General features: G+C 41.6%; 2 protein-coding genes across 2 annotated transcripts in view; one reads left to right on the forward strand and one right to left on the reverse strand.

The window, feature by feature from the left end:
• The window catches only part of lmbr1 (limb development membrane protein 1), a 32,529-nt gene extending 12,878 nt beyond the window's left edge, over window positions 1-19,651 (forward strand). Inside the window, exons 6-17 of the mRNA XM_017406699.3 lie at window positions 1,098-1,224; window positions 2,159-2,227; window positions 2,320-2,384; window positions 2,644-2,716; window positions 7,801-7,890; window positions 8,904-8,980; window positions 10,117-10,194; window positions 13,033-13,106; window positions 13,360-13,450; window positions 14,067-14,133; window positions 16,545-16,706; window positions 17,109-19,651. Coding sequence (XP_017262188.1) covers window positions 1,098-1,224; window positions 2,159-2,227; window positions 2,320-2,384; window positions 2,644-2,716; window positions 7,801-7,890; window positions 8,904-8,980; window positions 10,117-10,194; window positions 13,033-13,106; window positions 13,360-13,450; window positions 14,067-14,133; window positions 16,545-16,706; window positions 17,109-17,194 — 1,059 coding nt within the window. The 3' untranslated portion in view covers window positions 17,195-19,651. The remainder of the gene's footprint in view (window positions 1-1,097; window positions 1,225-2,158; window positions 2,228-2,319; window positions 2,385-2,643; window positions 2,717-7,800; window positions 7,891-8,903; window positions 8,981-10,116; window positions 10,195-13,032; window positions 13,107-13,359; window positions 13,451-14,066; window positions 14,134-16,544; window positions 16,707-17,108) is intronic.
• A 1,302-nt stretch (window positions 19,652-20,953) lies between these two features.
• Window positions 20,954-25,749, reverse strand: rnf32 (ring finger protein 32). Its single transcript, XM_025003891.2, is given in 5 exon segments — window positions 20,954-21,152; window positions 23,588-23,696; window positions 23,946-24,103; window positions 25,299-25,441; window positions 25,507-25,749. Coding segments are annotated over 5 exon segments (792 nt in total). The 5' UTR covers window positions 25,715-25,749; the 3' UTR covers window positions 20,954-20,978.
• Window positions 25,750-27,795: the final 2,046 nt, after the last annotated feature.

Consider the following 27,795-nt stretch of genomic DNA (forward strand, 5'->3'; position numbering starts at 1 on the left):
CTCCCCTTTTTAATTTCACCGCCACTATCAGCCTCTGTCGGATCCTGTTTTATAGACTCCCAATATGTGTGTATAAAAGAGCCACTTCACACAGAAATCTATAAGAGCTTTTATGTGATGTTTGTGTAGCGTATGGGGAAATGACGCCGTTTATAAGGTGAGGCAAGGTGGTGGTGGGAGGGGGGGGATGGTCTTGTGAAGTGAAGTTTCATTTACTGTTCGAGATTTGAACGTAAAACAAAAAGTGTTGTTTAACAAATTTTTTTCTGTTTTTTTCCCCATAAAGTTATTTGTTTATTTTGCGCAGCTGGTTCTGTGTTTCAGTACTTTTAGTTTTTAAAAAAAAAAAAAAAAAGGTGGAGAATAAATAGCAAGCTGCACGTTGATGACTCGCAGCCTCTCTGTGCGGAGTTTGTGTAGGCTGCCCCGGGTTCTTCAGTTTCCTCCCTCACTTAATGGCTTTTAGAATTTAGGTTAATTGGTTTTTAGAAATTGATCGTCTAAATAAATGCGATCAGGCTGGGTGGTATTCAGATTTTGATGCCGTCGAGTCTTCCTCAAATTATTTTCAACCTATGAGATTGTCTAGAATTTCTTGTCTTGTATTATTATATCACGTACTGTAATTTTAGGGCATTATTAGGGTTTTTAATAGGTTTTTAACTGTCATTTTTAAGGAAAAGTAGGCTGTTGTGAAAATAAAGAAGCAGTCCATTAGTGCAAAAGCTTTATTTTGAGTCAGTATTAATCAATATGTAAAAAAGACTTTGAGAAATAAATTTGGGTACTACGTGTTAAAAGTGTAGGAGCTGAAAAGTAACTGAAGAGATACAGATAAAGTCAGACAGAAACCCATTTAGTGTTTTGTAGAAAAAGTCCTTTGAAGTTGAATAATGTAGTCTCTGTGGTATTGTTTTAAATAACTGTCCTGAAGGTCAGAGCCCAAGGAACAAAAAAAAAAAATCTATTTTTAAGGACTTGTGACACGACTGTCTTCATGAAATGTTAAAAGCGTTTATTGTAAATGCATTTAAATCTGTAACATCTGTATCTAGATGCTTTCCACTCTTATGTGTGTGTTTGTTTCTTTCTGTCAGGGCATAAAGGCACGTATTCTGGAGACCTTTGTGATGCTTTTCCTTCTGGCTTTGCTCATTCTTGGCATTGTGTGGGTGGCATCAGCCCTGATCGACAATGATGCAGCCAGTATGGAGTCACTTTATGGTACGTGATGGAAAGTACTCTTTGTTTGTGAACTTTGTATATTTTTAAATGATCCCTGCCAGTTTTGTGAAATGCTCTTATTCAGTTTGGTGTAAATTACTTGGATCAAGTCCCATGTCCTACGGTGACCCCTAAATTTATAGTGTCTCTTTGGCTTTTAACTCAGTTACCAAGTGTGGTGATTAAAACATTTTCCTTCGAAATGGGACACTGTCAATAAGCCTAAATATCATTAGTTGTTGCAGTTTTCTTATATGAAAACCTTCAATTAGAAAACTACAAAATCTGTTGCAACAAAAAACACATTTTTATCAGAGAAAATACACTTTGAGTTTCTTTGGGCGAGTCACACTTGTAACATTTTGGAAAAAAAGCTTCACGATTCTCCTACATTACTAAACAAGTAAGTCGTTGGGGTGCAACAAATGAAATACCAAGTATTAAGCATTTAAGTTGAGTAGTATTGTGATCATCTTTTCATTTGGGAGTTTAACCACAAACCGGCCATTTGTCAGTGTTCTTGGGGAAGACCCTGAACCCTCACTTTGCCACCAATATGCTGATCAAATATATCTGTTGGTGAGAACAAAACACTACAAACAAAGTACAGATATAAGATAAATGTGATGCTCTACATAAGTGTGTTTGAAGGAGAAACAGTAAAGTGCTTTGCAGAATTTAGATAAAATAAAACATTTAATAAATAAGGATATGAAGGATCTGATCTGTGTTCCTGTTGAAACTCTAAAACTAAGTCGTAAGTCGATTAAGTTAGCTTGGAAACTGGGGTGGAAATAAAGTAAAATGTTTATATAAATATAAATAAGGTTTTACTTAGAGTTGCCCCCAAGATCTAATAGAACATTTTTAAAGTTGTTGAGCCAGTATTAAATCCACTAAAGAGGTTACAAATAAAACTTATTGGTTTTTGCAGATCTTTGGGAATTCTACCTGCCATACCTCTACTCTTGCATATCTCTGCTGGGAGGACTGCTTTTACTGAGTAAGACGATGACTGATTTAATTCCATGAAGCAAGCACAGTATCACAGCAGTGGTGATGCTTTAACCTCGGTGTTTTCTGTCTTCTGTGAAGTGTGCACTCCTGTGGGATTATCCAGGATGTTCACAGTCATGGGCCAGTTACTAGTGAAGCCAACGGTCAGTATGCATCTACTTTTAATATCTACATGGCTACGGTTATACATACTGAAGTTAGAGCCATAAAGTTTAAAATATGTCAGATTTCGAACGCTTCAATCTGCTGTACCCAAAGCCCTCTCAGGTGTCCATTATAATGCATGACAGAAGACTACAAATGCATCACCTACTCATCCTCCCATCTGCCATTGCTCCAGTCCCACTTTGAACCTAATTATAACCCATTTCATCTTTTCCTACTCCGCTCCCTCCCCTTTAGATCCTGGAGGACCTAGATGAGCAGATTTACTGCATCCATTTGCAGGAGGAAGCCCTTCAGAGGAGATTAAACGGTATGTCTGTGGGAGACGCGTTGGCACGTTATAGGCAAGGCTAGAGGTTGACTGGGCTATTGGGTGTGATAAAGCAGGCCACGCTGGAATCAATTAGCATTGAAAATTCAGCCTGGCAGACACCGACATTGACAAAAAAAAAAAAATTCACGCACGCTTGACTCTGGTTTTTCCCAACATTGTTTTACACTTTTAACTTTCTGCTGAAGGTCAAAGCAATGACTATAGCTCTATGTTTTTAAGTTTAGGTCGTTTTTTTGTTTTTTTTTAAAGCCGCCGTGACCGTCGGTGAAATGGCCACCTCATTTAATGTCAGGCCTTAAATGGGAACCTGTTTAATAGGTAGGAAATTAAATCTTTTAGGGAATTTATGGCATGCTGCCATTAGAGCAGCTTTTTACTGATCTCCGAGAGAATACCACGAGCCGTGTGCCTTTCTTAGGGCTGTGTACACAAAGGGAAAGTTTAAAGAGTTGAAGAATGGTAAAAATGTTATTTTTTCAGCCTGCATTTCCGTCTCATGTCCAGCCTTCTGTGGTCACTCAAAATCCTTGTTTCGACTCTGGATTATCTCAAAAAGCAGGAAGTCGGGTTCCAAAACCTACTTTAATATTAACCCAAGCACGCAACCGAGTGTACAGATGTGAGTCAATGAAGAGGACAAGCATCCTTTCAAACCAGGAAGGGAAGAAAGATCCCTCCCTGATAGCGCATGTTTTTGAACGCACCGCCGGCCTCCTCCATAGACAGCCACCAATGCGTACGCTTTCGTCGGGCTCATTCCTTCGCTGCCCTGCTTTGAACTCGCCGATAGAATAATTGTAATCTGTTTCTTCTCATCTCCAAGACTGCGATCCTTACAAGTCACCGTGAGGGGGAAATCAAATAACTGCGGTCCACACATGTCTGAGTGTTGACTGAGGCCACACTGCAGTTCGTTTCGCGTCTTCTAGAGGTGACGGAGGATTTTTTTTTTTTTGTTCAGTGGAGGATAAACCTGTGCTTATCAGACACGGGGAATGTTTTTGTGCACCTCCTCTGGTGCTGTGCATGTACTTGTCGTTCCCGCTCATATGTAGGTGAAGCTGAAGGCCCGAGTGGCGTTCCTTTGATCTGAGGACGAAGCTGAGAACAGTTCAGGAACAGTTCACAGGACACACTCCAGAGACAGCAATGTTTTGTTGCTTCACCTGCGTCAGGCCTTTCTAACAGATTATCTTCCCTCCTAGTTTGTGTTTTGTAGATGTGGACCGTTGAGCATTCGTGTTTATTTACATGATGAACCCTTTGTTGTCCTCTATATACAAGCAATTGCCGATTTGCTGTAGCATGTTGGTAGTTTTAATTGCGTGGATCAGAACACTGTGGTTTCAACTGACTTATTAGCCATGTGTGCCTACCTCCCTGAAGTAGAAACACTCAGACATGTCTGCAAACATTAGATGATGATGAACCATTTTTTTTGCTTTTTATGTAAAGTGATGTGTCCACTCTGTGTTGCTTTTAAATTGTCTTACACAATTGCAAAAATGTGAAATTTGTCAGAAATACCAGACTGATGGACAGAAAAATGAGTTAAATGAGCAACTTGATTAAAAAATTATGAAATCTGTTCAAAAAAGATAATCAATTCAAATAGTAAAACTACTGATATTACCTCGATTCTAACTATGTTGGTTAAAGTTTTGTAAAAAGTAAAAAAAAAAAGTATTGCTATAATTAAAGCACATTATTCCATTTTCTCTTTTTATAGTTTTAGTAAGTTTTACCAATCAAAACAAAAAGTTGACTTTCCTTTAAATGATTCTAACCTACATTTATTTACAAGAGGTTTCTTCTGTTAGTTTCATGATGGGTTTTGTTTATCGAATAAAACGTACCACAGAAAATCCACTTTTGTATAAAAGTGATGGTCTTTTTTTTTTTTTCCTACTAAAAAAAACTCATTAACCATCCATCAGCCACAAGTTGTCACGCTCTGGCTGTGCGATTCCCAGCATTAAAAAAAACAGGTTTTATGATCAGTGGCTCATTGAAATAATCACTTATGCACTTTTTATTGTTCAATTTGACCACCATCTGTTTAAATGTGTGCCATAAATAGAGTTATAATCATTTCAACTCCTTAGGAAACAAATCATATACTTGAAGTTATTATTATTATCATCATATCTGATCAAGTAAATTGTTATTCATCAGTTGATGGATGTTACAGATTTTGGGGGAAGCAATCTATCAGATTTTCCACGTCATTTTCATCAGTATGTAATGTTCTAGGGCCAAATTTATTATAGAAAATGATTAAAAATGTTCATTTTATTGCTTTAGTTAAAAAATACTGTTGATTTGGTATTCAGTAGGCAAAAATTAGGATGACAAGAGCAAGATTAGCTGAAACATAATGTGATTTTATCATTTAAAAAGGCTCCAATTCAGTAACTAATGTGCATTTTCCTTCCTGTTTGGGGAAAAAAGGGTGTAATAATATCTCAGGCTGTAGTGACAAACATAAGTATGTTTTTGTATATATATACATACATATATAGAGAGCATCCTAATTGGTGTATATATACTGCAGTAAAGGCAAAGTGATGCTGTCACAGTTTCAGACTGCTCCCATCCAGACCCCGATCTGCTGAAACCGGAGCAACACAGGGCTTGTCCAGATGCTATGCGGCACAATGACCTTGCTGTTGCCTTTTTTTTTTTTTTTTTGTCTCAGCATGGTGTTTAGCATATTTGTGGATGACGTAATTTTTTGACTGTGGAGAAGGTTGGAGAGGATATGTTGAATTACTTTGAGCCCTCCTGGCTGCCAGAATACTCACTCAGCATCTCTGCTCTGCTGTAACTCAGTCTCTTACTTGACGGTGCCAGCAGAGGGAGAAGAAGGATATATGTAACTTCAGTATGGAATGATGTCATTGAGGATACTGCAGCTGAAGTCCTCATCGTTTCTTTTTACTCTTTGAACAACTTCAGATATGGTACTTTGTTTAAAATGTACAGTAAAGAACTCATTTAAAAAAAATTTTTTTTGTCAATTCACCAATGATGTGTATCTCCTCATGACATCTAAAACCATGTTTTGATTCACTTTGTGAAAAAGGTGATAAATGAGCTAACTTGTAGCCGAGTAGATTTGGCTTCCCTGAGGCATATTGTTAAGTTCATATTTGGAGATAAAGAGCCAATTGAACTGTGCTTGACATTTCCTGTTGAGTTGCGACTGCATTTGCTTGGAGGGCTCAAACTTTCCCCCCGTTCAGATCCCGGGACAGGTACCATATCTGTGACAGCTTTGACATAGGCTTTTCGTCTCCCCCCCCCCCATCTACCTCACCTCTTTAACCTACTTAAACTCATCCAGACAGGGCGTGTCGTAATGACAGAGGAAAAGAAAAAGGCCTGATCAAAGTGATTGGTCCTTCACTCTGGTAACAGAGATGAAAGATGGTATTTTTATTGCACGCTAGTAACGGTGTAACACTGAACTAATTGGTCCTGATCTGCCAATCACCCCAGGGGATGCAAATGGATACTCTTCCACTTTGGTTTCATGAAGCCTCTGTGCTGGTGTGTCAAGCTGGAAGGAAAACAGAGTAAAATAGATAAATTAGCCTTAAATGAGCTGGCCTTGTGGTTTTCCTGGAGAATCCCTTGCCGTCTTCTCCAGCCCACTCAACCTGTTGTGGCATGTGCTAGACAGCTCCTGACACAGGAGATTGTTTTTACTTTGAATTCACATTGTTGAAATTTGAAATCGTGTTGTGTGTTGAGCAGGATTGCTTGTTTTGATGGGACTGGCGTATAAAGATAAAGAAAATATCATATTGTGACAAGACAGTAACATAGAGGTAAATATTGTGTATTTGCAGTTAAGTAGTTTTAATTCTTGAGGCATTACAATAAATTGAAAGAATTACCTTCTGAAGTTAGGCACCAACTAACCCCGTGACCCTGCATAGAAAAGCACCCCTTTTGCTTTAGAATTTCAGCTCCTTAGAAGAGTTGGGCATAAACAGATGCCTGCAAACTTCAAAGTCCTGCCACAGCATTTGAGTCAGGCTGAGATGGGAGACTTTGAGTACGACAACACCCTGATTATTTTCTTTTTCAGTCGTCTCGTTCTAGATTTGTTTGTGTGCTTGAGATCATTGTCCTGCTGCATTACCCAGTTTCGGTCAAGCTTCAGCTGCTGGACAGATGGTCTCACGGTTGACTCAAGAATACTTTGGTGTATACAGAAGTTAATGGTCTATACGGTGACTGCAGAGCTCCCAGGTCCTGTTGCTGCTCCCTCCACCTCTGTGCTTGCCATTTCGTACGAGGTGGTGGTTGTTCTTTTGGCTGCTTCCTTCTTCAAGGGAAAAAAACGTAAAAGATTTGGCAGTTGTTTTACGCCTTCCTGCCGCAACCTGGGCTCGAACCTGCAGCCTCAGGATTACAGGACTGCAGCACGGACCACCGAGCCACCGCCCCATATTTGGTATGAGGTGTTTGATGCTGTACAGGACGATCTAAGAGCTCCACTTTGAGCTGATCTGTATAAAGAACGTTGTTCTCAAAGTCTCCAGGTTTGTTCAGGCTCTCCAAACAAAAGAGGACGCTCACACCTGGCCACCCTTCCATAAGCCATGCCTATTAAAATGTGACAATACCCTCCCCTAGAACATTACATGCTACCTGAAGTCTGGGCTGAAGCTTCTGGCTTTTATTTGTAAGCGTTTACTCTGACCATTGGCCAGCCTGACCTCAGGGTAAAGTTGCTTGAACATCCACTCCTGGAAAGATCTTTTATAGCGGCGCTCGCACTCGCTGATGTCCATTTAATGAAGTGCTTTTGATTAGCAGCACCTGGCTGCTTGCTTGTCTTTTTAATGCCAGTGGAAGCAGTGGGGTGTTAATAGTCTTACCTTACGGCATGGTTTTGTTACACACTCAGATTTTCAAAGAACCATCATTCAGCATGTTCATTAAAGTAAAAAAAACTAAAACAAACAAACTTAAAAGTAATTTAGGTTTTTGTTTTAGGCACAGCTCATTTATTAAAGTCAGATTTCTCTAAATTTGTGTGACCCCAGGCTCATCTATACACACCTACATACGAGGAGGCTTTACTCACCAGCTCAACAAAGACCTGGAAAACATCAGGAATCAGAGGAATAAACTGGGTAAGTGTTTGTATTTTATGACACGGTGATAGATTTCCGTGTCAGCCCCTGAACTGCAACAGTAATGCACGCGAAAGATGCTAGCTTTTTTTACATATTGCTGACAGGCAGCTGCTCCCTCCTCATCTGCCTTAATTTCTTAATTTGGACTTGGATCCGAAACCGCCTGATAATTTTCCATCCATTTTAGGATATTATAAATGAAGCCCGAGCCTTTTGGGGACCGGGGGGTAGGGGAGCACAAAGGCACTTAGGATATTGGACAAGATGCAAACTTTATATTGTAGCAAGCCTTTTAGTGATGTCATTAATTTAGAAGGATGGTGCATATAAAGTGCACTTGGCAAACTTCTGAATACGCTTTGAGAATACGGGGGACTAACAGGGTTGAAAATAAAGAAAGACAGTCGATACGGCAGAGGCGAGAGGGCAGTCGCGTACACAGCGTAAAGGTTCTGTGTATGTTCAGAAGACGTACTGCATGTGGTTTACAAGCTGTCAGCCGCGTCTAAAAACATGACTGATCAGCTGTTGAAATACGAGGTAGATATAAAAATTGGAACGTTTCATCTGGCTTGGAAGAAAGTCACATTAGTCGCCCACCACATATTAAAACCAGAAATATAAATCACCGAATTAATTTGGTTGCATTTCCTTTAATCTGGGATTTATTACCGTTTCGACTAATTAAGAGAACGATGAGTGCAGCTGATTAAAGAGGAAGAGCATCATTTTTGGAAGGTTGGGAAATCCGTATCACCTGGAGGTGGTGTGGTTATGATGAGAGGTGAGATATGTCAGGTGCACACACTCACAATATGTTTTACCAAAACAAGGAGTACAAACCCTGTAAATAAAGCCAGAGGTTGTGCGGTTTCAGGAGTTTATCAACATATTAATTAGCCACCGGGTGGAAATTGGTTTGTAATGGAAAAGTTGAGGTCATCATGGAAAGGTGTTATTAAAGGGTTTGTTGACAAAGAAGCGTGACTTTGCGTTTTGCTTTCTCTCAGAAAGAAGAAAGAAAGCATCAGGATGGGAGAAGAACTTGCTGTACCCCATAGTGATGCTGATCCTGCTCGCAGGAACGGTGAGTGCTCAGCCTGGCTGGTGGCCGCTGGGACTAAAGGCTCCGTCGAACTCCATAAGAAGTCCAGAAGTCGGTTTGCGGACATGTGGTTGCGAGCCGTTCGTTTTCGCACACACCTTTTATCGTCCGTGAACTCCCTGGAAGCTCCTCCCTCCTCCTACAGCGTTAAAACAAATTTCTTTCCATTGCTTCTCAACTCTCCTGCCCTTGTACAGATTTTTGCTTCCCTTACTGCGGCCAGACGTGTTTATTAAACCAACTGAGACAGTACACGGCGTTTGGCATTTGCAAATTTGGTGGTGCTCAAAAAAAATGAGCAAATGAAGGGAACATGTCCCGATGCTGCCCGGCCGAGACGCACTTCCTCCCGGCCACCGCGGCCACGAAGAGCCGCTTGTGTCTCCGCACGGTCTTTTTAGATTCATAGATTTCTAAGTTTTGCCAGAACAGTTGGAAAGACGGCTGTGTTTTCTAACAGCCTCGGCCAAATTAACTCCATTATAGCTCACCGGCTTTTCCGCAGAAACATGCCCACAACAAACTTCTGACCAATCCCACAACAATCGGCGCAAATCCCTGTGCAGAAAACTTCGGCTCAGGTCTTGTGTCACAAAGGGGCGGCCGAAGCTGCTATGCGAACAAAGATGACACAATTTTCGTCACCAGACTACATGACTGAGAGCTGACTTCAGGACTTCTTATGGAGTATGGAAAGGCCTTAACACGAGCACCTTAAACTCCCCCCCCACCCCCACCCCCCACCCCCCAGAGTCTGGGTGGGGAAACTACTTTTGTCTAATAGCTGTTTAAGACAGTGCTGAATAGCCACCTGTAACAATAAATTACAGTGTGAGCGTACTATTTATGTCATCGTCCTGTTAGATAAGGCAGAGCGGCCATGTGTGAGGCACGGCACGTGCATCCACCACCTGCCTGACATTGTTCAAGTCCCTAAAAGCTTCATGTTGGAGCACTTTACGATCACAAAATAGTTATTATGCTTCACTATACCTCCAAACCAGGAAGGCACCTGCATTTGAAATATATCGTGATGGCGGCGTCTTTGAGGTTTTTGTTAAATCTTTTTGTAATTATGCTATGTGTAAACAAATCTATATCTTCCTCTGTGTCTGCAGACAATCTCTGTTATTATGGTGGCACTGAACATCCTCTACCTTCTAGTGGATGAGACTGCTATGCCCAAGGGATCCACGGTAAGCCTTCTGTCTAACTGCAGTACATTTTTAGCCCTCTTGCCTCTCACACCAACACACATCCAGAATGCAAACCGCAGAGGAGGCTGCCTATCAGGCCTGCCACGTCCTTGGCGGAGACATAAATCAAATTCCGGATATGCTCAGGTGCACGTTGGAAGAAAAGAGCTCTACAGATGTTAATCGGGCTCAAACCATGTGCTACTGGTTTTGTTTTGGAAATCCTTTCAGAGTCATTTCACAGCACTCAGTGAGCTTGTTACGTGTCTCATGTCCACTGTGATTGAATAAGCTGCTTTTACCCCCAAAGTGAAAGGTTCTCACTGTGAAGCAGGCAGAGTGTGGAATGGTTTTTAAGAGATTTTCATCTTTACCTAACATGCAGCCTGTTTTAAGCTCGCTCTATCTCATAAACACTGACAGGGGGTGCATATCTGTGTGTGTGTGTGTGTGTTCATGTGCATTTGTGGTCGCATTCTTGGCTGGAAGGGGAACATTATGTATCCTGTTTCTGTCGCATTAAGTTCTACGTCTTGCGGGCAACTTGCAGAGCTGCCCTCGACATCCCAATTATTTTATTGAGATGTTTTCTTTGACAAGACGCGTCACAGAAAATCCCCCAAATTACACTTGTCATGTCGTTCGAAGATGTCCTCCCTGATAGTGTGGGCCCCACTAAATGGTTTATGCATTCGTAGAGCTGGATGGATGCCACACCTCTGATCTGATCTCACAAAGAAAGGGAGGGGAGGGGGAGAGGGGGGTTAGTCCTCTTAAACAATCAATACTGATATGAAATCCATCCTTTTTTTTCATTCTCTGCCCCTCTGGCATAAAAGAAACCCTCTGCACACAGCCAAGGACAGCGCAGAGGAAGTGATCTAAAAACAAAGAGAGCACATCTGGTTTGACATCTGGACAGGCCCCTACCAGCGCAGGGATACTCAGACTGTGGGAAAGTCAAATGAGGCCCCGATACACTAATCATTATTGGAAGGGAGCACAAAGAAAGTGTCCCGTCAACGTTTGCCTTCCTGTCCAGCTAAGGAGGACAGGAGGACAAGAAATGAGCAGCGAGAAGAAGTCACCGCAGCTTCTGTCAAAGAATTTTACAGCTTTATGAAGAAGCACTGAAAGGCACTAATAAAACCGTTACTGCGTTACTACAAAGTCATCACTGTTGACTTTGTATTTTGTAAAATGAACAATAACCTGCAGGTTATTGGCAGTTTTCACCCCTTTTGAGTTAGTTTTTTATTCAATTATAGACTCAGTTTTAAGTTGTACTTATAGTTTTACTTTGTGTCAAACAGTATCATTATTAATAAGAAAGAGGTCCGTCTAATTGGCTCTGAGAGTTACTTTCACAGCCTTTTCCTAAAATGTTTAAAGCACTGCTGTCTGTTATTCAAAGCTGCTGTTTCACTGAAATACAGTAGAGCTGAAGAAATTCATTATTCATTCATGTCTTCTTATTTTTGTAGCATTTTGAGTTTTCTCAGTTGATGGTGCGATAAATCCATTTATTCAATCTGATTGTTTGCAACAACTTTAGCCACTAAGCACAGTATAATCCACAGAAATCGCAAGAGCGTTAAGTTTCCCACAAGCAATGAAACGATAGGTTCACTTCACCCATCAGGGCTTTTAATGCGGCAGACGTACCTTTTTTTTGTTTGGTTATGTTTTAGACTGCAAGGAATTATTGACAGGAAGCGTGTGGCGAATGCTAGCCGTCCTAGGCGCACATTTACGTGCATTTTCGGGGGCGCGCACGCAACCTTAACGCACGCTCATCATTCCTGCATCAATAAATGACATCAGCTGGTGTCGGCTAAACTCTCTGTGTAAGAGAGGACGAGCACTGCGCCGTGGGTTGGTAGTAAGCTCTCAGAGATGACAGTTGCATTACGAGGCATGAAACAACATGGTAGGCTTTACTTTTTTTTTTTTTTTCCCTGCAGGCTCTTTTTAGAAAAATAGATCAGGCTAGGGGAACTCGAGTTGGGAACAGACTACAATAACAGACATTAATAATTAACCAAAAAGCAGGACTCGCATTTAGCACTGTATAGTGACGCTTTTGTGTAGGAAAGTGCCTTTAAACAACGTTGTACTTTGGTACAACAAGCTCTATAGAACTGCTGCTGTATACACAATAATAAATGAATAATTAATGCTGTCATATATGTTACATAACGGGGGCAGCAGAGCACGCTGCGTAACATTCGCCTTCCTGTTGGATGTGTCAGGATATAAAGACGTGTTGATTATTGGCAAGTTTATAAATTATTGTAGGCTTTTGCTTTACAATTCTCAGAATCTTTAGATCAGTGCTGGTGTCGAGTTCAACAAAAGCAAATATTAATCATTTGACAAAACAGTTGCTTGGAATGCGGGGTGTATTTTTTTTCTTGCTTCTGTGTTAAAGACTGCAGCAGGAAAAGAGGTGGGAGTCGAGAGGGGGTTACGTCGGGTGTATTTACTTAAGTATTTGTTTTGTTGTTTTTATGTTTTTGGCATGCTTTCAGTCTGTCCATTCTTCTTACCGTAAGCAATGTTCTGTTTTTGTTTGAACACCTGTTCACATATTGTATGATCGACAGCGATTCGCCCCCCCCCCAAAAAAAAAAAGAAAAACAAAAAAAGCCCCTTTTCATCTTCTTTCGTTCATTCCTTCTTTAGCCAGTTTGATTCAGTTCTTCGCAAGTAGGAGAATTCTCTGTGCAACACGCACCTACTTTGCCAGGTTTCTTTAATTGCATATGTCCAACTGCAGAAGCGAGTGAGTCATTTTTATTTATTTATTGTTTCTTCTTTCTGCCTCCCATCATCCAGGAGCGGGGCATTGGAAACACGTCCCTGTCCACGTTTGGCGTGGCTCAGGCAGTGCTGGAGATCATCCTCATGTTGTATCCTTTAAGTGACCCCCACCACCACCACCCTTTGTCTGTGGCCAGAGTAGCATGCTCCATGACCAAAAGCAACATTTACCAGAGCAGCTTTGTTTACCCAGGACATAGTTCAGCCGAACACCTTCCGGGAAAACGTCGTCTTGTTTCGTCACCTTTTCTTATACCTTGAAAAGGCGCAGCCTAAGGACACGTTAAAAGCGAAAAGTTTTTTTTTTTTTTTTTTTTGGTCCTTGATTGATTTGCTGAACAGCTACTTAATGGTGTCTTCCGTCGTTGGCTTCTACAGCTTGCGTGTCTTTGAAGGACTCACTCCCAGGAAGGATGACACGACCATGACAACGGTAAGGCGGGGTGGTGAAGTGGGGGTAGAGGTGCTGCTGCGTTTAGGACCCCAAGAGTTTCATCTATTTCCTTTTATTTACCCCCCCCCCCTCTCTTTTCCTTTCTCCTGCGGCTCTCTAAAGTTTTCTTAAAGGCCTCTCAAAGGCCTTAGTTGATCTGTCCAATATTTGTTTGTGGGTTGCGTAAACACTGACAAAGTGCAAGCTCCTTTCTTATACATCAGAGGGAGAACAGAGTTTTTTTTTTTTTTTTGGAGGATGTGGGGGTGGAGGGGGAGTGAAGGATGTGTGCTCTGCTCAGCCTATAGTGTGGCACTTATTCACTTGGTAATGAGTTTGGGAGTGGTACAGCTTGTTAACTAGCCGCGGCGCTCCAGTGAAAGGGCTTGAAAGGACAATGGAGGGAACCTGGTAATGAGCAACTTCAGAGGCACTAATTGTGTAATATGTGGAACTAATTTAACATCAAGTGGATGTGCATGTGTGTGGGCACATCAGGACTGAAACTCAGTTCCCCCCCCCCCCCCCCCCCNCTTTCCACTTTTTATAGCCACCTCCTATATAAGCTGTACATTACGAAAGATCTGAAATGGCGTGCTTTGGTCTCATTTTTTAGATCATTGGTTGCTGTGTGTCTATCCTGGTCCTGAGTTCAGCGCTGCCAGTAATGTCCAGAACTCTTGGTGAGTATTTTTATTTTGTGTGCCTGACATGATTTGCCCGTGCAGTCCATTTTCTGAATAGGAAACTGCGTTTGATTGGCTCTTTTTAGCTCAGAGACCTGTAATTAGGAGAAGTGCCCTCATTTTGACTCCCAAGAATCCATGCACAGAAACATCTTAAAAGTCACCATTTTAACCCCAGAAAAGCCCGACACTAAGTTACATTTTCCCATATTTCCTCCCGTGACAGACCAGAGAGCAGTTAGAAAGCGGAGTGGCGCCATCATAACAGCACTAATAAAGTGGTGCATAGCCCAGCTGTTTAAATAGCACTGTTCTGTGTGTGTGTGTGTGTGTGTGTGTGTGTGTGTGTGTGTGTGTGTGAGTCGAGCAGAATAAGGAAGGAGCAAACATGCAGTGAGTCACCGGGCGCTTTACAAAATATCAACAGGTTCTGCTTTATGACACACAATAATTGAAAGGAATAGATGCTGAAAGAAAGAAAGGCTTCCCAGTAAAAGAAAGAAAAAACAAAACAAACCAAGACGCTGAGTTAAGTGTGACAAAGTGAGATGTTAAAAGGTACAAAAGGGTATCGTGTGTTTAAATGAGGTGTCAGCTTTATCTAATTTAGATTCCTCTTTTAGAACCATCACCTGAAGACTTTTTACTAAATTATGGCTAAACTAAAATTCTTACTGCATTGATTTATTTATTTATTTATCTTTTACAGGAAAACACTTTTGTATTTTCTCCAAAATGACACCAAACTACTTTATTTTCAAACTACTGGGAAGCTTCAAGTAACATCTATATAAATAACAACAACAAAAAACAGATTTACAGTCGTTCTCCTTTATAAGACAGAACTAAGGTCCTTGACTTATTTTTTTTGAACCCCTCAAAACACGAAAGTGCATCATAATAAAGTAATTAGAGCCTTTTGTTTCAAGTATTTTACAGTTATAGTTAATGTCATAAATGAGGAAAAAACTGATCAGTATCAGCTGTGAACGTAGCCTTTGATTGGATGATTGGATTGGCTGGTCACCAACTAACTGATTATTGCATTTCTTCTTAATACCTACAAAGAATGAACAAACGTTGGTTGGTTCAGATACTGAGAATCTTAGCAGAATGACTGATGATCGCCTGCCTGAGCTGTAACCATAACATTAATCCAGAACTTGAGGCTTACTGTTCAAACAGGGATCTTGTTGGCTTTAATGGGCCTCCAGTGCAGATTAACATGAACGTCATTTTATTTAAGATGGAGCATGTCATTTCTAGATCTGTTCACACGCAGAAGGAGCCTTTTATTCTAAAGTCGCTCAATTAAAATAAAAATATTCCCAATGGTTTTGTTAAGTAGCACTTCCATGCCTCTGCTGCATGGATGAACGATGAGCGGCACGCTGACGTCTGTGGCTCGACTGTAAATACGCTCCTGACATTTCAGAGGCTGATTTAATTTATTCATTTATATTGTTACCTCTAATTAGATTTTTTTTTTTTTTCCAAATTGCCAAACCAAGATCAAAACCTTTTTGGTATTAGAAACGAATTTGGCCACCGACCACAGCGCCGGGCCGCGCTGACTGAGGTCTCGGCCATTTTTCTCCCTGCCTCTTCGCAGGCAATTTTGTTAAAGGTCCGTGACGCGTGCCAAACTGCTTACTGCGGCTGCAAATACATCTCTTCCCCTCCCCTCCAGACACCGGATCGATAGCTCAATCTAATTGACGGCAAATGCTGTGAAGATGTTACAGGAGAAGTAGCGTCCAGAGACCAGGGCCTCTTCGGCCTGACACATCTGAATATGACATCCGCATTCACATTACAGTAAGGGTTGGACTCCTCCCTAATCAATCTCAATACAAAGACATCCAAAACCAGATCGGATGAAGCCACATAATATAATTCCGTTGAATCATCTCGGCGGATGGATTAAACTTTAATGAGCCCGACTTTATTTGACGGCACAGCTCGCCTGTGCTCGAGCGCAGCAACAACGAAGAAGCGTTCACATAATAAGGTCTCTATCAGCTGAGACGGACGGTTTCGAGTCGGGTCGGTATTGCGGCGCTGAAAAGGACCGAGCTGCTGTTTTATTGTGTCTGAGTGAGAGAAGCTCACCTGCACAGCATCTCAGGTTAGGTTAGGTACATTTATTCATGAAATTATTGTTACAGCAGCAGAGACATTCCACTTAAACAGTCCCTACAGATATTTAATATATAAATATGTTAATTTATGTTTTAGCAGTGCGAGTTTGGGCTTAAAGGTGCAGCTCCTTCATCTCCAGAGAAACATAAAAAATGAGCAGATTTTCTAATTTGAGCTCCAGAGACGTATTTGGACTCACACGCTCCGCTGTTCTGGTTGTCATGTATTAGAAATGACCCGTTTTTATGCGTCTCTGTCCTTCACAGGCATCACCAGGTTTGATCTTTTGGGAGACTTTGGGAGATTTAACTGGCTGGGAAACTTTTACATCGTCCTTTCATACAACTTGCTTTTTGCCATCGTGACGACCCTTTGTCTTGTGAGGAAGTTCACGTCAGCGGTGCGGGAGGAGCTCCTGAAGGCCCTAGGTAAATTCCTCTCGGTGGATGGCGCTCGTAATAAACACCTTTTTATTTTTAACCACCTCTCACAGAGACCTTCTGAATGGCACCGCTCTGGAAATGTAAAGTTCCGGCCTAATTTTGTTTACCTTTTAAAGACTTTAATAAAGATTATCCCTTTCTGCTCTCAGATAGTGAGACTTTAGGTGACAAAATTGAGAAACAAAAGGGAGCATTAAGATTCCTGGTGGTGCAGGACTGGGCTGGTCTTAAAGACTTGGTGTGACGGACTCTGAATGTCTGATCCAGGGTTAGAAGACGTCAGACAGAGGCGCTGAAGGGAGAGAGGCACATCAATACCTCTGTTCAGATGAAAGTCTGAGGCTTTTTAATGAGATTTTTTTTTTTGCCTTATCTCCCACTGCTCAGGTCTGGATAAATTGCAACTGTCAAACAGCTCCACCGACCCCGAATCTGGGAAGCTTTCGGCCAACGGGCATCAGAAAAGTCTGTAAAATAAAAAGAAAATTAAAAAAGGACAATGGACGCGGACACACGCGCATCAGCAGAGCCAAAAGGGAGGTTTCGACAGCGCTGCCGGGCTGCGTAAAGGTGAAGAGGAGAGGAAGGAACTTAATAAATCCAGCCAGTGTCTGTCTGCTGCCGCAAATGGAGGCTGAGAGCAATTTAGCTTCGTGACATTCCATCCTCTGCGTCTCGAATGGTAGCTGGGACAGAGCCAGGGCTGAGACCGGGGAGCGAAATAGACTGGCATCACTGCAGTGACCTTGATGCTAAACTCAACCACAACTGTGACTTTCAACTACCCATCTCTAGCTTCAGGGGCATTCCAACCCCCACCATTGTCACCGGATTTCCTTCTTCAATCTTTACACTGTTGCACTAGATATAGTCTTAAATGTAGACTCCGTACTCAGTCATTTAGCATATAACCCACCAATTTCATTGAAAATTTATTTAATGTTTTTTCTTTTTCCTTCCTTTTATTCCTGCCTGTGAAAGTAACTTAAAATTGATAGTCTGTAATTGTTTTCTGGCTGTTAAGTCAATTGAAGCAGGCATTATGGGGTGTCAGTTTGTCATTTCGCAACAAGAAAATAACAAAAATGTGCTTTGTGAAGCATGAGAATTTGTCTTTTCTTCACACGTTTTGCAGCCAGTGAAGACAAATACACAATATCATTGCAGTTTACATCATATGCATTGTTGCTGTCAATCTGAATGACAGGCCTCAGATTTTAGCACTCCTGCTGTCACTTGTCCTTTCATCGAGCTTTATGCAAGTGCGCTTTAACTTTAATGATGTCATTAGTTTGTGCGAAGAATGGCACGAGGAGGCTCTGAGTTTGCTCCGCGGCGGAAAACCGGGAATTTTTATCCGACTGTCCGTCTGATCAAGCGTCCTCGGCGCGTCGGAAGGGAAATTCGAAGTTTTAGTTCCAGCCGTTTCATGAAGGCGCCAGTTGTTTCTTATTCCACACAAAAAAAAAACGAAAGGCACAGAGATTTGTCAGATTGTAAATGTTGTATTTACGTGTACATAATTGTTGTTTCATGCTTTTATGTAGTTTTTTTTTCCCGTTACATGGATGTAAATATCGGGCTCTGACTGGAGCCCACTGAGGGACTGACTCGTGGAGCATTTAGGGGTGCATATTTTTATTATGTGAACCTCTAAATCGGATCCAAACACGTCGGACGTTTTTAACCAGGGTGTTTCATCCTCAGCCTCAAAGGAAACGATGGTGGGTAGTTCAAGCATTCTTCCAAAAAAAAAAAAGTTATCAGGGGCTTTGGGTTGGGTTGGGGCGTGATTGTACAGAAATTGGTTGAACGGTTTGGTTGACGACATCTTCGTTTTGCACCACCAAAGAGCCGATCACTCAGCAGAACCCAAAGGGAACCGGCGCCACATTCTTACCCGTGTTCCTGAAAGTGCAACCCCCTCACAGCACAGCTTTTACTCCCATCGTCAGCTTTGTACCTGAGGCACGACGTGGCGACTCAGGCTCCGTTTACAAGCCGCGCCGCTGCGTTCTAGACTGTGACTCTGTTTTTTGTTTTTTTGGATTCGCTTTCGTTCCAGAACCACCTTTGATGCCTTATGCAACGAGCATCTCGTAGGTTTGATGTTAAAATTGTCTCTCTGTATAGTTTTCCACTGTGATCCTCTCTGGTTATTATTATTTTTTACTTTAAAGACAGCTGGACGGCACCTTTTTTTGTCTTTTCTTTAAACTTTGTCAGAGACGCGTTCATTTCCGAAAAATACCTGCTAGCATTGACTTGAGTGTGTCTTGTGTTTGTTTTTCCCCTTCTTTTTATTAGAGTTATAGATGTGTTTTTTAATTCATTTAAATTGAAAGAAAATGTATCAAACATGTTCATGAAATCAAAGTAATGAAAGCTACAAATCAGCCTAAATTATATTCTTTCAGTTTTATTGATAGTTTTTCTTTTATTTGTGTTTGATTGGCTTTAATATCACACCGAGCTATGGATACTGTGAAATAATAATCATAAAGAAGAGGATAAAGGATGTAGTGAATACAAAAAGAAACAGGCTGTACCCCTGCTAAGGGAGGTCATTGAACACATCAGTGAGCTTAAAACTGATTGTATTTTTAGAATAGATGAACTTTACTAAACTAGCCATTGAAACAGGAAAGATTAGTTGTACATACATACATACATACATACATACACTGAGCTTAAACCCATCTGAACAGTGGACGATTTTCTGGTGACAGGTTCAAAACTTCAGTTCTGATCTGTACGAGCAGCTTTGGTTCCTCTTCATACGTCACTGCATGTTTCAGTACATGTTTTGTGAATGGGTTTTTTTTGTCTTCCTTTTTACATTTTCTCAGTTTGATAAATGTTTTTTTGTTGTTGTTGTTATTTTGATGTTTGTCTGTTTGGGAATAAAAAAAAAAAATGTTTTCAACAGTTTTTAAATCACTGTGGCATTTTGGGTCATTCGTCGATGGTGAACTTAAAGAAAACATCCAACTTTTAAAAGATATCCACACAGATCTCATCAGTTCTTTTACTACTGGTAAACGATTAAAAATGAGCCTTTTAACGAGTTGCAGAAAAAGGTTCTGCATTAAGGTTGGAGTCAGAACCAGATATGATGACTTTGCTCGATTTAAAGACCCAAAGATCGTCGGGAGTACGAATAAAACAAGGCTGCACGTTCATCTCATTAATGAAGGGGTAAAGCAACGCGTCATTTTCACATTTCTTATGTGAAGATCACGTGACGTGATTCGTGTTTCGCGTGACAACCTGAAAAGCCAACTCTACCTGCCTCAGATGAGTTTCTTGTGGTATGCAGCTCTGCGTAGCGGACAGGTAGGCCTGTGATCCGCGGCGAACGTCTCGAACGCCTCGAAGTAGAGTTGGTGGAACAGGTGGGAGCAGGAGAGGAGGACGGTGTGCTGAAGTTCGCCGGGTTCACACAGTGCCGTCAAGCAGATAGGGCAGTCCGTCCCACGCGCCTCTGTGGCCGACCTGTTGAAATAAGAAAAAAATTTTTAAATTTGCTTGTTGACTCTTTATTGTACTGATCAGTTAGTAGATGGGCTTCAAGAGGAATTAAGGTCGTTTGAAGTGAGCAATATCTTACCTGTTGTAGATGGCTCTTTGAATGAGAGAGCACTGACGAGCTAATGGCTAGTCTGAGCTGTCGTCTTGTCGATTTAATTCAGACAGTGAGTTATCTACAACAAGTAAGTAGTTGTTTGGAGTTCTGAAACTCTCGTGTCCCGAATGTTTTCACAGCGCATTGCCCTCTGCTTTCTAGAGTCTGCGCTCGTGGAAAAAAAAAAAAGGGTGTCGAAAGCGCATTAGCTGCTCGATATGTCGCGTCGAGGCTGAGCCACTCCTGCCTTGTGCACAACCTTTTCACACCAGATAGAGGAAGAAAAAGGGGGGGCAGAAAACATATTTTTTTGAGCACACCCCTCCCCTTCCCTGATGGAAAACGGCACACTGTCTGTAAAGAAAGCCAACAATGGGAGCCTCGTGGAGCCAAATTTTAATGTCTTTTCAGCTCCTCAGCAGCAGTCCGGGCGATGAAACGCCTGCTGTGTATTATCAGAGCTGCTAATGTTTTCAGTAAACATAGGATTATTAGCCCCACATTCACATTCACTTTGTAAAGTCAACGATCACATCTGTAGGACTTTTTTTATTTTTTAAATACCAAATGATGCTGTTATCTCAATGCAAGCGTTAACATGCCAGGAAGCAAAGGCTGGGTTGGGTCCGGTTTCAGACCTGGTTCTTCAGCCGGTCCCAGTCATTCTCCCGCGGTTCCGAGACGCCTCTTCCCTCCAGCTGCTGGAGGACTCGTCTGCTTGATGACAGCGAGCGGTCAATATCAATCAGAAAAGCCTCAGTGTCGGTGTGACAGTATCGGACAAAGCTGTCATTCAGTTCCTGCAACTAATTAGAAAAACCATTTCAGTGGCACAAAGGATGCGAACGTTTCATTCAGATACACAATAGAGTCGTGTTTTCAGCGGGAAAAAAAACCAGAAAAACAAAAAAAAGGGCAGATTTTGTGTGTGTGTGTGTGTGTGTGTATTGTAACAGCTGAGGCACGCTGACAGAGTGTAGTTGTTAAACAGCCAGATCAATACAGCCACGTCTCACGCTAACAAGGAAAATGAATGAAAACCAGGAAGATTGGGCTGGAAGAGGCAGAAACACACACACACACACACACACACTCCTGCTGCGTTTTCTGCTTAAGACACGCACAGAACAAAACCAAACAAAACACGTCCTCGCTTCGAATTCAGCGTGGTGATTTAGGAGCAGCTAAACTATTACATACTCAGATTACTTCACTCCTCTGTCTTATTTACAGCAGCCGTTGCTAGGCAACAATATCAAAAGCAGTCAATGAAACAACCGAAGTGCTGCATGCATCCCCTTAATACACTGTGGCATATTATTATTGTATATTAATCAATATCAATCGGTGCATCAGTACAACAGTTGCAGATTTTACACAAGCAGGGAAGTACTGATCATTTGTTCGTACACTGACATTTAATTGGGCTCAGCCCCTGCCTGCACATGTGCACTTGTTTTCTTGTGGATCACACACACACTGGCACACAAGCCCTCTCCCTTAGCCTGTCGCAGAGACATCAGAATTGCTTTACAGCTAGGCTTTTATCACTAATTAAACAACTGTTAACCATTGGAATGGAGGGTTTTATGTGCCTGGCTGACTTTTCAACAGTCAGGGCAAACAGTATGACCTCGGGTGAACTTTGTTCCACAGTGGACGCAGATGAGAGCGAGGCAGGACACAGAATGGAGGGGGAGCAGGAGGTGGATGCAGAGGCGTTATCTCATAGCCATCCATCTATGTGTCGGTACCGTCTCCCTTAATGTGTTGACTCAGGGTCGGACCTCCGAAGCCGAGCAAAAATTGAAAGCTGTGCACCAGGATCCGCTGATAAGGACACTGAAACTGACCTGATATTAACGTGGGTTCTTTTTTTTGTTTGTTTTCTGTTCTTGGGAACACCTGTGGCTTTATGCTACAAAGATGCTTTATTCTGCAATCATGAAAAAAGGGAAAAAAAAAAAAAAAAACCCTGAAAGAATAGGTTTTCCCGTCCCACACAGGTCCCGGCGTGGCGCTAACATGCCTGTTTGTATTACAGTCAGCTAAGCAAATAAGGCTTCCCCCCACCCCTCGAAAATCACGTCAATCACACCTGTCAACGCCGCGCTGCACGGCTCCTGAAGATCATCCTCCGCGCGACAAAACACACAGGACCATCCAACGCCCACCCACTACTCCCCCCACCCGCCCTGAATGGAAAGCAGGTAAAACAGCATCTCCTTCCAGAGATGCGAATTTAGAGATGAAGTGTGTAAAATCCCAGATAATGGGTTCAGTAAATGCCCTTTGTGTGACACGTGAGGGAGCAGTTTGAAGACTGACAGGAGGGATGAGAAGGACACTCTAACCTCGCAGCACATTAAGGCTGGACTTCATGCATATGTCAACTCGTCCAATCAGCCACTCCGAAGCAAACAAGCACTCTGCATGATTGCAAGCCTCCGCGCGGAATTAACTCGAACCTGCTCTTCACGTGACATTGGACGTACATCTGTTGCAACAGCGTCTGTCAGAGACAGGGTGCGGGGGGGGTCGAATCAAATAAGACACGCAAATCTTCGGCCGCCGAGGGTCTCAGCTTGGCGAGGTTCACTAGATGGCAATGTTCCCTTTTCATCTGAGCTACCATGAAGGCATGACATCCTATAAGAGTCATACGGATACCCCCACACACACACCGTCTGGTTATGATTGGTCAGACTTTTGTCAATATTTCCCCCATCAAGTCCGAGATGAAAACCCAGCCTTGATGAAATGACATTCCGCATTCAGAATCCAAACACTTCAATCAACTTCTTCACCTCTTCACCCTCTCTCAGCCTCAGTGTGAGTCCTACACACACACACACACACACACACACCAGACAAGCTTAGATGGATGAAGAGAAATCAGACCCAGACACGCACAGCAGACACACTCCTGTTGTTGTTGTCCGGACTGTTTAAACTAAAACACAAAACTCTGTCCACATTAGGGGACAAAGTGTACGATTTACAAAGCATCAAAGGTGCTCGAGAGGTGAGAGCAGGTAAGAATGTGTATTAGTGTGTGTGTGTGTAGGTTAGTATCGGGGTCAGTGAGTTGCTGAAATCCATGGCTTAACTGTTAAGATGCAAACTTGTTATTTAAGCGACTAAACCCCCAAAGGCTATCACAGGAAAATGAACCAAAAATTCAAATTTAAGACATGTAATCATTAAATGTGTTCACTTTATGGTTTTGTAACAAACTCACCCTTTTTTCAAAAAACCTGCGTCGTAGTTCTTTGCTTCTCGGACACTTGGCTTCCTTGATATTTTGGTATCATTTACGAGCAACGTAACCCCGCCAGGATGCTTGAATTCTTAACAAACAAACAAAAAAAACAAAACAGGTGCAAACACACAGAAACAGAAAGTTTTTCAAATTCAGCAACAGATATTTTGTCTCCATGCTATTGTTTTAGTTAAACGTGCTTTAATTTAAGCAGAACGCTGATAAAAAACAAACATGTTACACAAGTAAAACTCTTTTTCTTATTTTTCTCACAGCAGTAAAAAAAAAAAAATAATAATAATAATCTACAAAGCTAGTTGTGGCTGAGTGTGTTTACTTGATGGCGCAGTGATGTCTGAAAAGACGGGCGGCATCGTGAATCACCCGGGTTTCGTACTGCTCCCTCCTGCACATGGGGCAGCGCTTCCTCCCAGAACACCTCTCAAAGCCCCGGAGACACGCTTCGTGGAAGACGTGGGAGCAGGACAGCAGCACCTACGAAAGGAACAGCAGGATGAAAGACCATTCGACTGACTGTGCTGTGACGAGGATGCTCACTGTTTTTTGTTTTTTTTCTAGGGTTACAGTCATTCTGAGCACATAGTGTGTATTTGCCCACATATAAGAATGTCTGTATCAGGCTTTAAGTGCTATTTATTAAGAAGATAGAAGGAATCAGCATGACCTCCAGTGGGCCGACTGGGACCGGGACTATAGCCTCCTTATACCTGGGAGAAAGACCCTTTTATTGTCTGAAAGGAGACAACTAAAGCTATGGGGCTTGGTACACAAACCAGTTTACTCAGACCTCTAGAGGGCAAGGGGGAGGCATATTGATTTCTTATTGTTTTTGGCCTGACCAACACACTCCATTACCAGTGAAAGGGCCCCCTGCAGTGTACATTTTCCAAGACCTTGACAAGCCATTAAATTGGGGAGAAATGTGCTAGAGTGGCTTCTATTGTCCGGTGTGAAACACAGAAGTGTGAGGGGAAGCCGCAGAAGCAAAATCACATTTTCTGATTTAATTTTAGTCCATTATTTTTCACGCTAGAAATAACGCAAACTAGATAGACGTGCGAGTGTTCCCGTCTGTAACAGACGATTCGGAACAGCTGCTGCTGTAAGCAGTTTTAACTTTCACAATAAGGCCACTCAAGATTGTAACACAATCGTGTTGTCACAGTATGAAGACTGGCAGGAAAATGCCAAATCAACAAAGATTCCCTCTTGTCACTTTCTCTTGTTAGCAGGCTCTAATTAACTTTTTTTTTTTCTTTCTTTTTTCCCCCCCTCTGAGTCAAACTAATATTTACACACGCATCTATGGCAACTCTGCTTTGTGAGACCGACTATTCTCGTCCCACATTCTTGAGGAGATTGGCATCTTAAAAGGGGATCGGAAAGGTGTAAAAGACTGAATGACCCTCACAGTAACACACTGATTGCTACATCATCGTGTCACAGTTGAGTTCCAAGGCAGTATGGGCAAATTTGTACAGTTGTCCACACAGATTAGAACATACAAGAACTGCAGGGGAGAGGGCGACTAAAGAAGGCTGCTTTGTGTGTGTGTGTTTTTAGACATCCATGAGAAACAAGCACAGCTTTCCCTGAAAAAGACACAATATACAGAAATTGTAAAAAAACAGTAATAGTAAAAATAAAGGCAACAACTGTTGGGGTATACCTGAGGCTGCAGGCGAAACTCCTCCCTGCATATTGCGCACGGCTTCGCTGATTCTTCTTGCAGTACGGACCTCTCCTTCACCCAGGTCCATTCCTCTTCTGTCAGTCCTTCTCCAGGAGAGGCTACCAAACCCAACTTCTGGGCTAAAAGAATTTACTGTCACACACTTCTTAGTACCATAACAACAGCATCCCAGTGAATATTCTACCTAAAGTTAAAGGAGCTGGAGCAGGATCGAGCACATATTCTCGCTCCTCTGGTCCATCTGGGACTTGCAGACTCATCGCTGTTCTCCTCGCTCGGGGAAGTCCGGGTGTTTTCCTGCTGCGCCTCAGCAGAGGCTCAGAAAGCGAGAAATCTGGATGCAACAGGTTCCGTACGATGTGGTCCTGGAAGGCAACTGAGAGGATCACCATGTTGTTCCTCGGTTTCGACTTCAGGTTCTGTAAAATACGTGCGGCACCATAACGTTGAAACAAATAACACATAAAGGCTAGGTTAAATGAAAACTTGGGGGGGGGGGGGGCAAAAATGCAAACTTAGACAAGTTTACAGTACTATGCAAATATTTGTAATTTATATATGCTAGATTTTCTTGTACTCTTTAAAAGTGGTCTTGATCAGCAGTTCTGCCAGTCTTTGGAGGTACTTGTGTTCTTCAAAGTTCTTCATATTGAGGCTAAAATACAATCTTGTGTTTTGGTATTTTTCAAAGATTCAGCTGAAGAAAAATGTCACTGAAAGTTTCAGGCATCAGACTGAAAATGAGAGGAAAAACTATTAATCAAGACTAAATTTCAAAGATCTTGTAGAAAATCTGGCTGCTGGTTGCAGAATAAAAAGAAATAATTAATGTGAAAAGGAGCAAATAAAATGTAGACTAATAATAGCAAATAAATGCACTATAATAGCTGCATCAGATTATAGTAAAATAGGGGGATAAATTATTGTAAAAACAATCCAAAAAAGCAGCATTTACTGTTAAAAACTTTACTTTTTAAATAAGTTGTTTACCCAGAATGTTGGCAGGTTTAATCTAATTCTACACAATTAAAATATTCAGTTATTAATGATAATTATAATAATAGTATATGGTTAAGTTTCACTGTAAATAGAACCAAAAGCTCAGACTGTATGGTGCTACCTAAAGCTAGCAGCTGTAAAGAAACAATATAACTGCTAACATTAAGGCCAAGTTTCCTTTAATATAGTCTAACAGAGTATAAAGACTAATACAAACAATAAATATGATATACTTGTAATTTTTTATAAGTCTTAAGTGTTATTTTTTAAAGCGTGAAGGAAACAAGTAGCTCCAAACCTCCCGCATTGCCATTGTCAACAGTGTTTGAGTGGTTGCTAGGTTACGAGTCCCAGCCCGTTGCGTCACCGCCACCTAGATTCATCAGCGCCTCTGATTGGCTGAGCTGAAAGCTTGGTTTTCCAGTGTTTCTACATTAAATAAATGAAACACTATAAACGCCTGATAAACTTAGTGTCTTTACATAACAGTCATGCTTTATATGACGATTTTGATCTTTCAGTCAAAATGTAGACATAGCTTTCAGAGTGCATGTTATTTCCGAGTAGGCTAATAATAATAAAAAAGTTATTATAGTCTATTTTTTAAAAAAGATACTGTTAAACAGACTACACAAGTTTCAGAAAAAAACAAAAAGCACTCCCGAAACTACAGCTGAAGTGTCAGAAATCTTAACCACAAAACAGCAGTAAAAAAATCACTTCTGTTCAATTCAGTTTATTATTAAAGTAACAAATTACATGAAAAAAGTCATTTCAGAGCACCTTATATAGAAATTAAAAAAGCTGAATAAAAGAACTGCATTGAATGAACCCAGGTTCATTCAATGCAGTTCAGCTCAATGTGCTGTCAAACACATTTCACAAAATAAAACATTAATAAATGTAAAGAAAACAAAGAATCAACCACTCTCTTTGTGTTAATTCCCCTTCCTGAGCACGCAGAAGACATATGAGAGGAGAAAACACCATTTTACCTCTGACAGAAACGGTCTCAGGGGGGCTGACCATCTGCTTTGACCACTTAGGAGGGCAGACGTATAAACAAAGCACTGGACCCGTTATGGGGACCCGGATCAATACATACAAATATTTATAGAGAATGAGGTGCATTATGAGATGTTCCTCACGAGCCTGAACTTATAGCAGCATAACTAAAGGGATCGCTCTGTGACGTCTGAGCTTAACATTTTAAAAAGAAAAAAAAAACATTAAATTTATATTTTTTTAAATTTTCTTTTCTATTGTTGCACTTCTGTTGCACAGGCTTTTGGCATTTTATTTATTGATTTCTGCCACTTTAACGCCATTGCTTTCACTGAAGCTGGAGATCCATGCAAAACGTTTTCTGTGTTGACGCTCAGCAGCGCAGACACCGTCCAACTGGCTGAAAAGCAAGGGTTTTATTTTCGCTAATGATTATTTTATTGTCAGGTAGTTGTCAGTTGGAACCTGA

Source organism: Kryptolebias marmoratus, linkage group LG21, assembly GCF_001649575.2.
Source record: "Kryptolebias marmoratus isolate JLee-2015 linkage group LG21, ASM164957v2, whole genome shotgun sequence".
Classification (NCBI taxonomy): domain Eukaryota; kingdom Metazoa; phylum Chordata; class Actinopteri; order Cyprinodontiformes; family Rivulidae; genus Kryptolebias; species Kryptolebias marmoratus.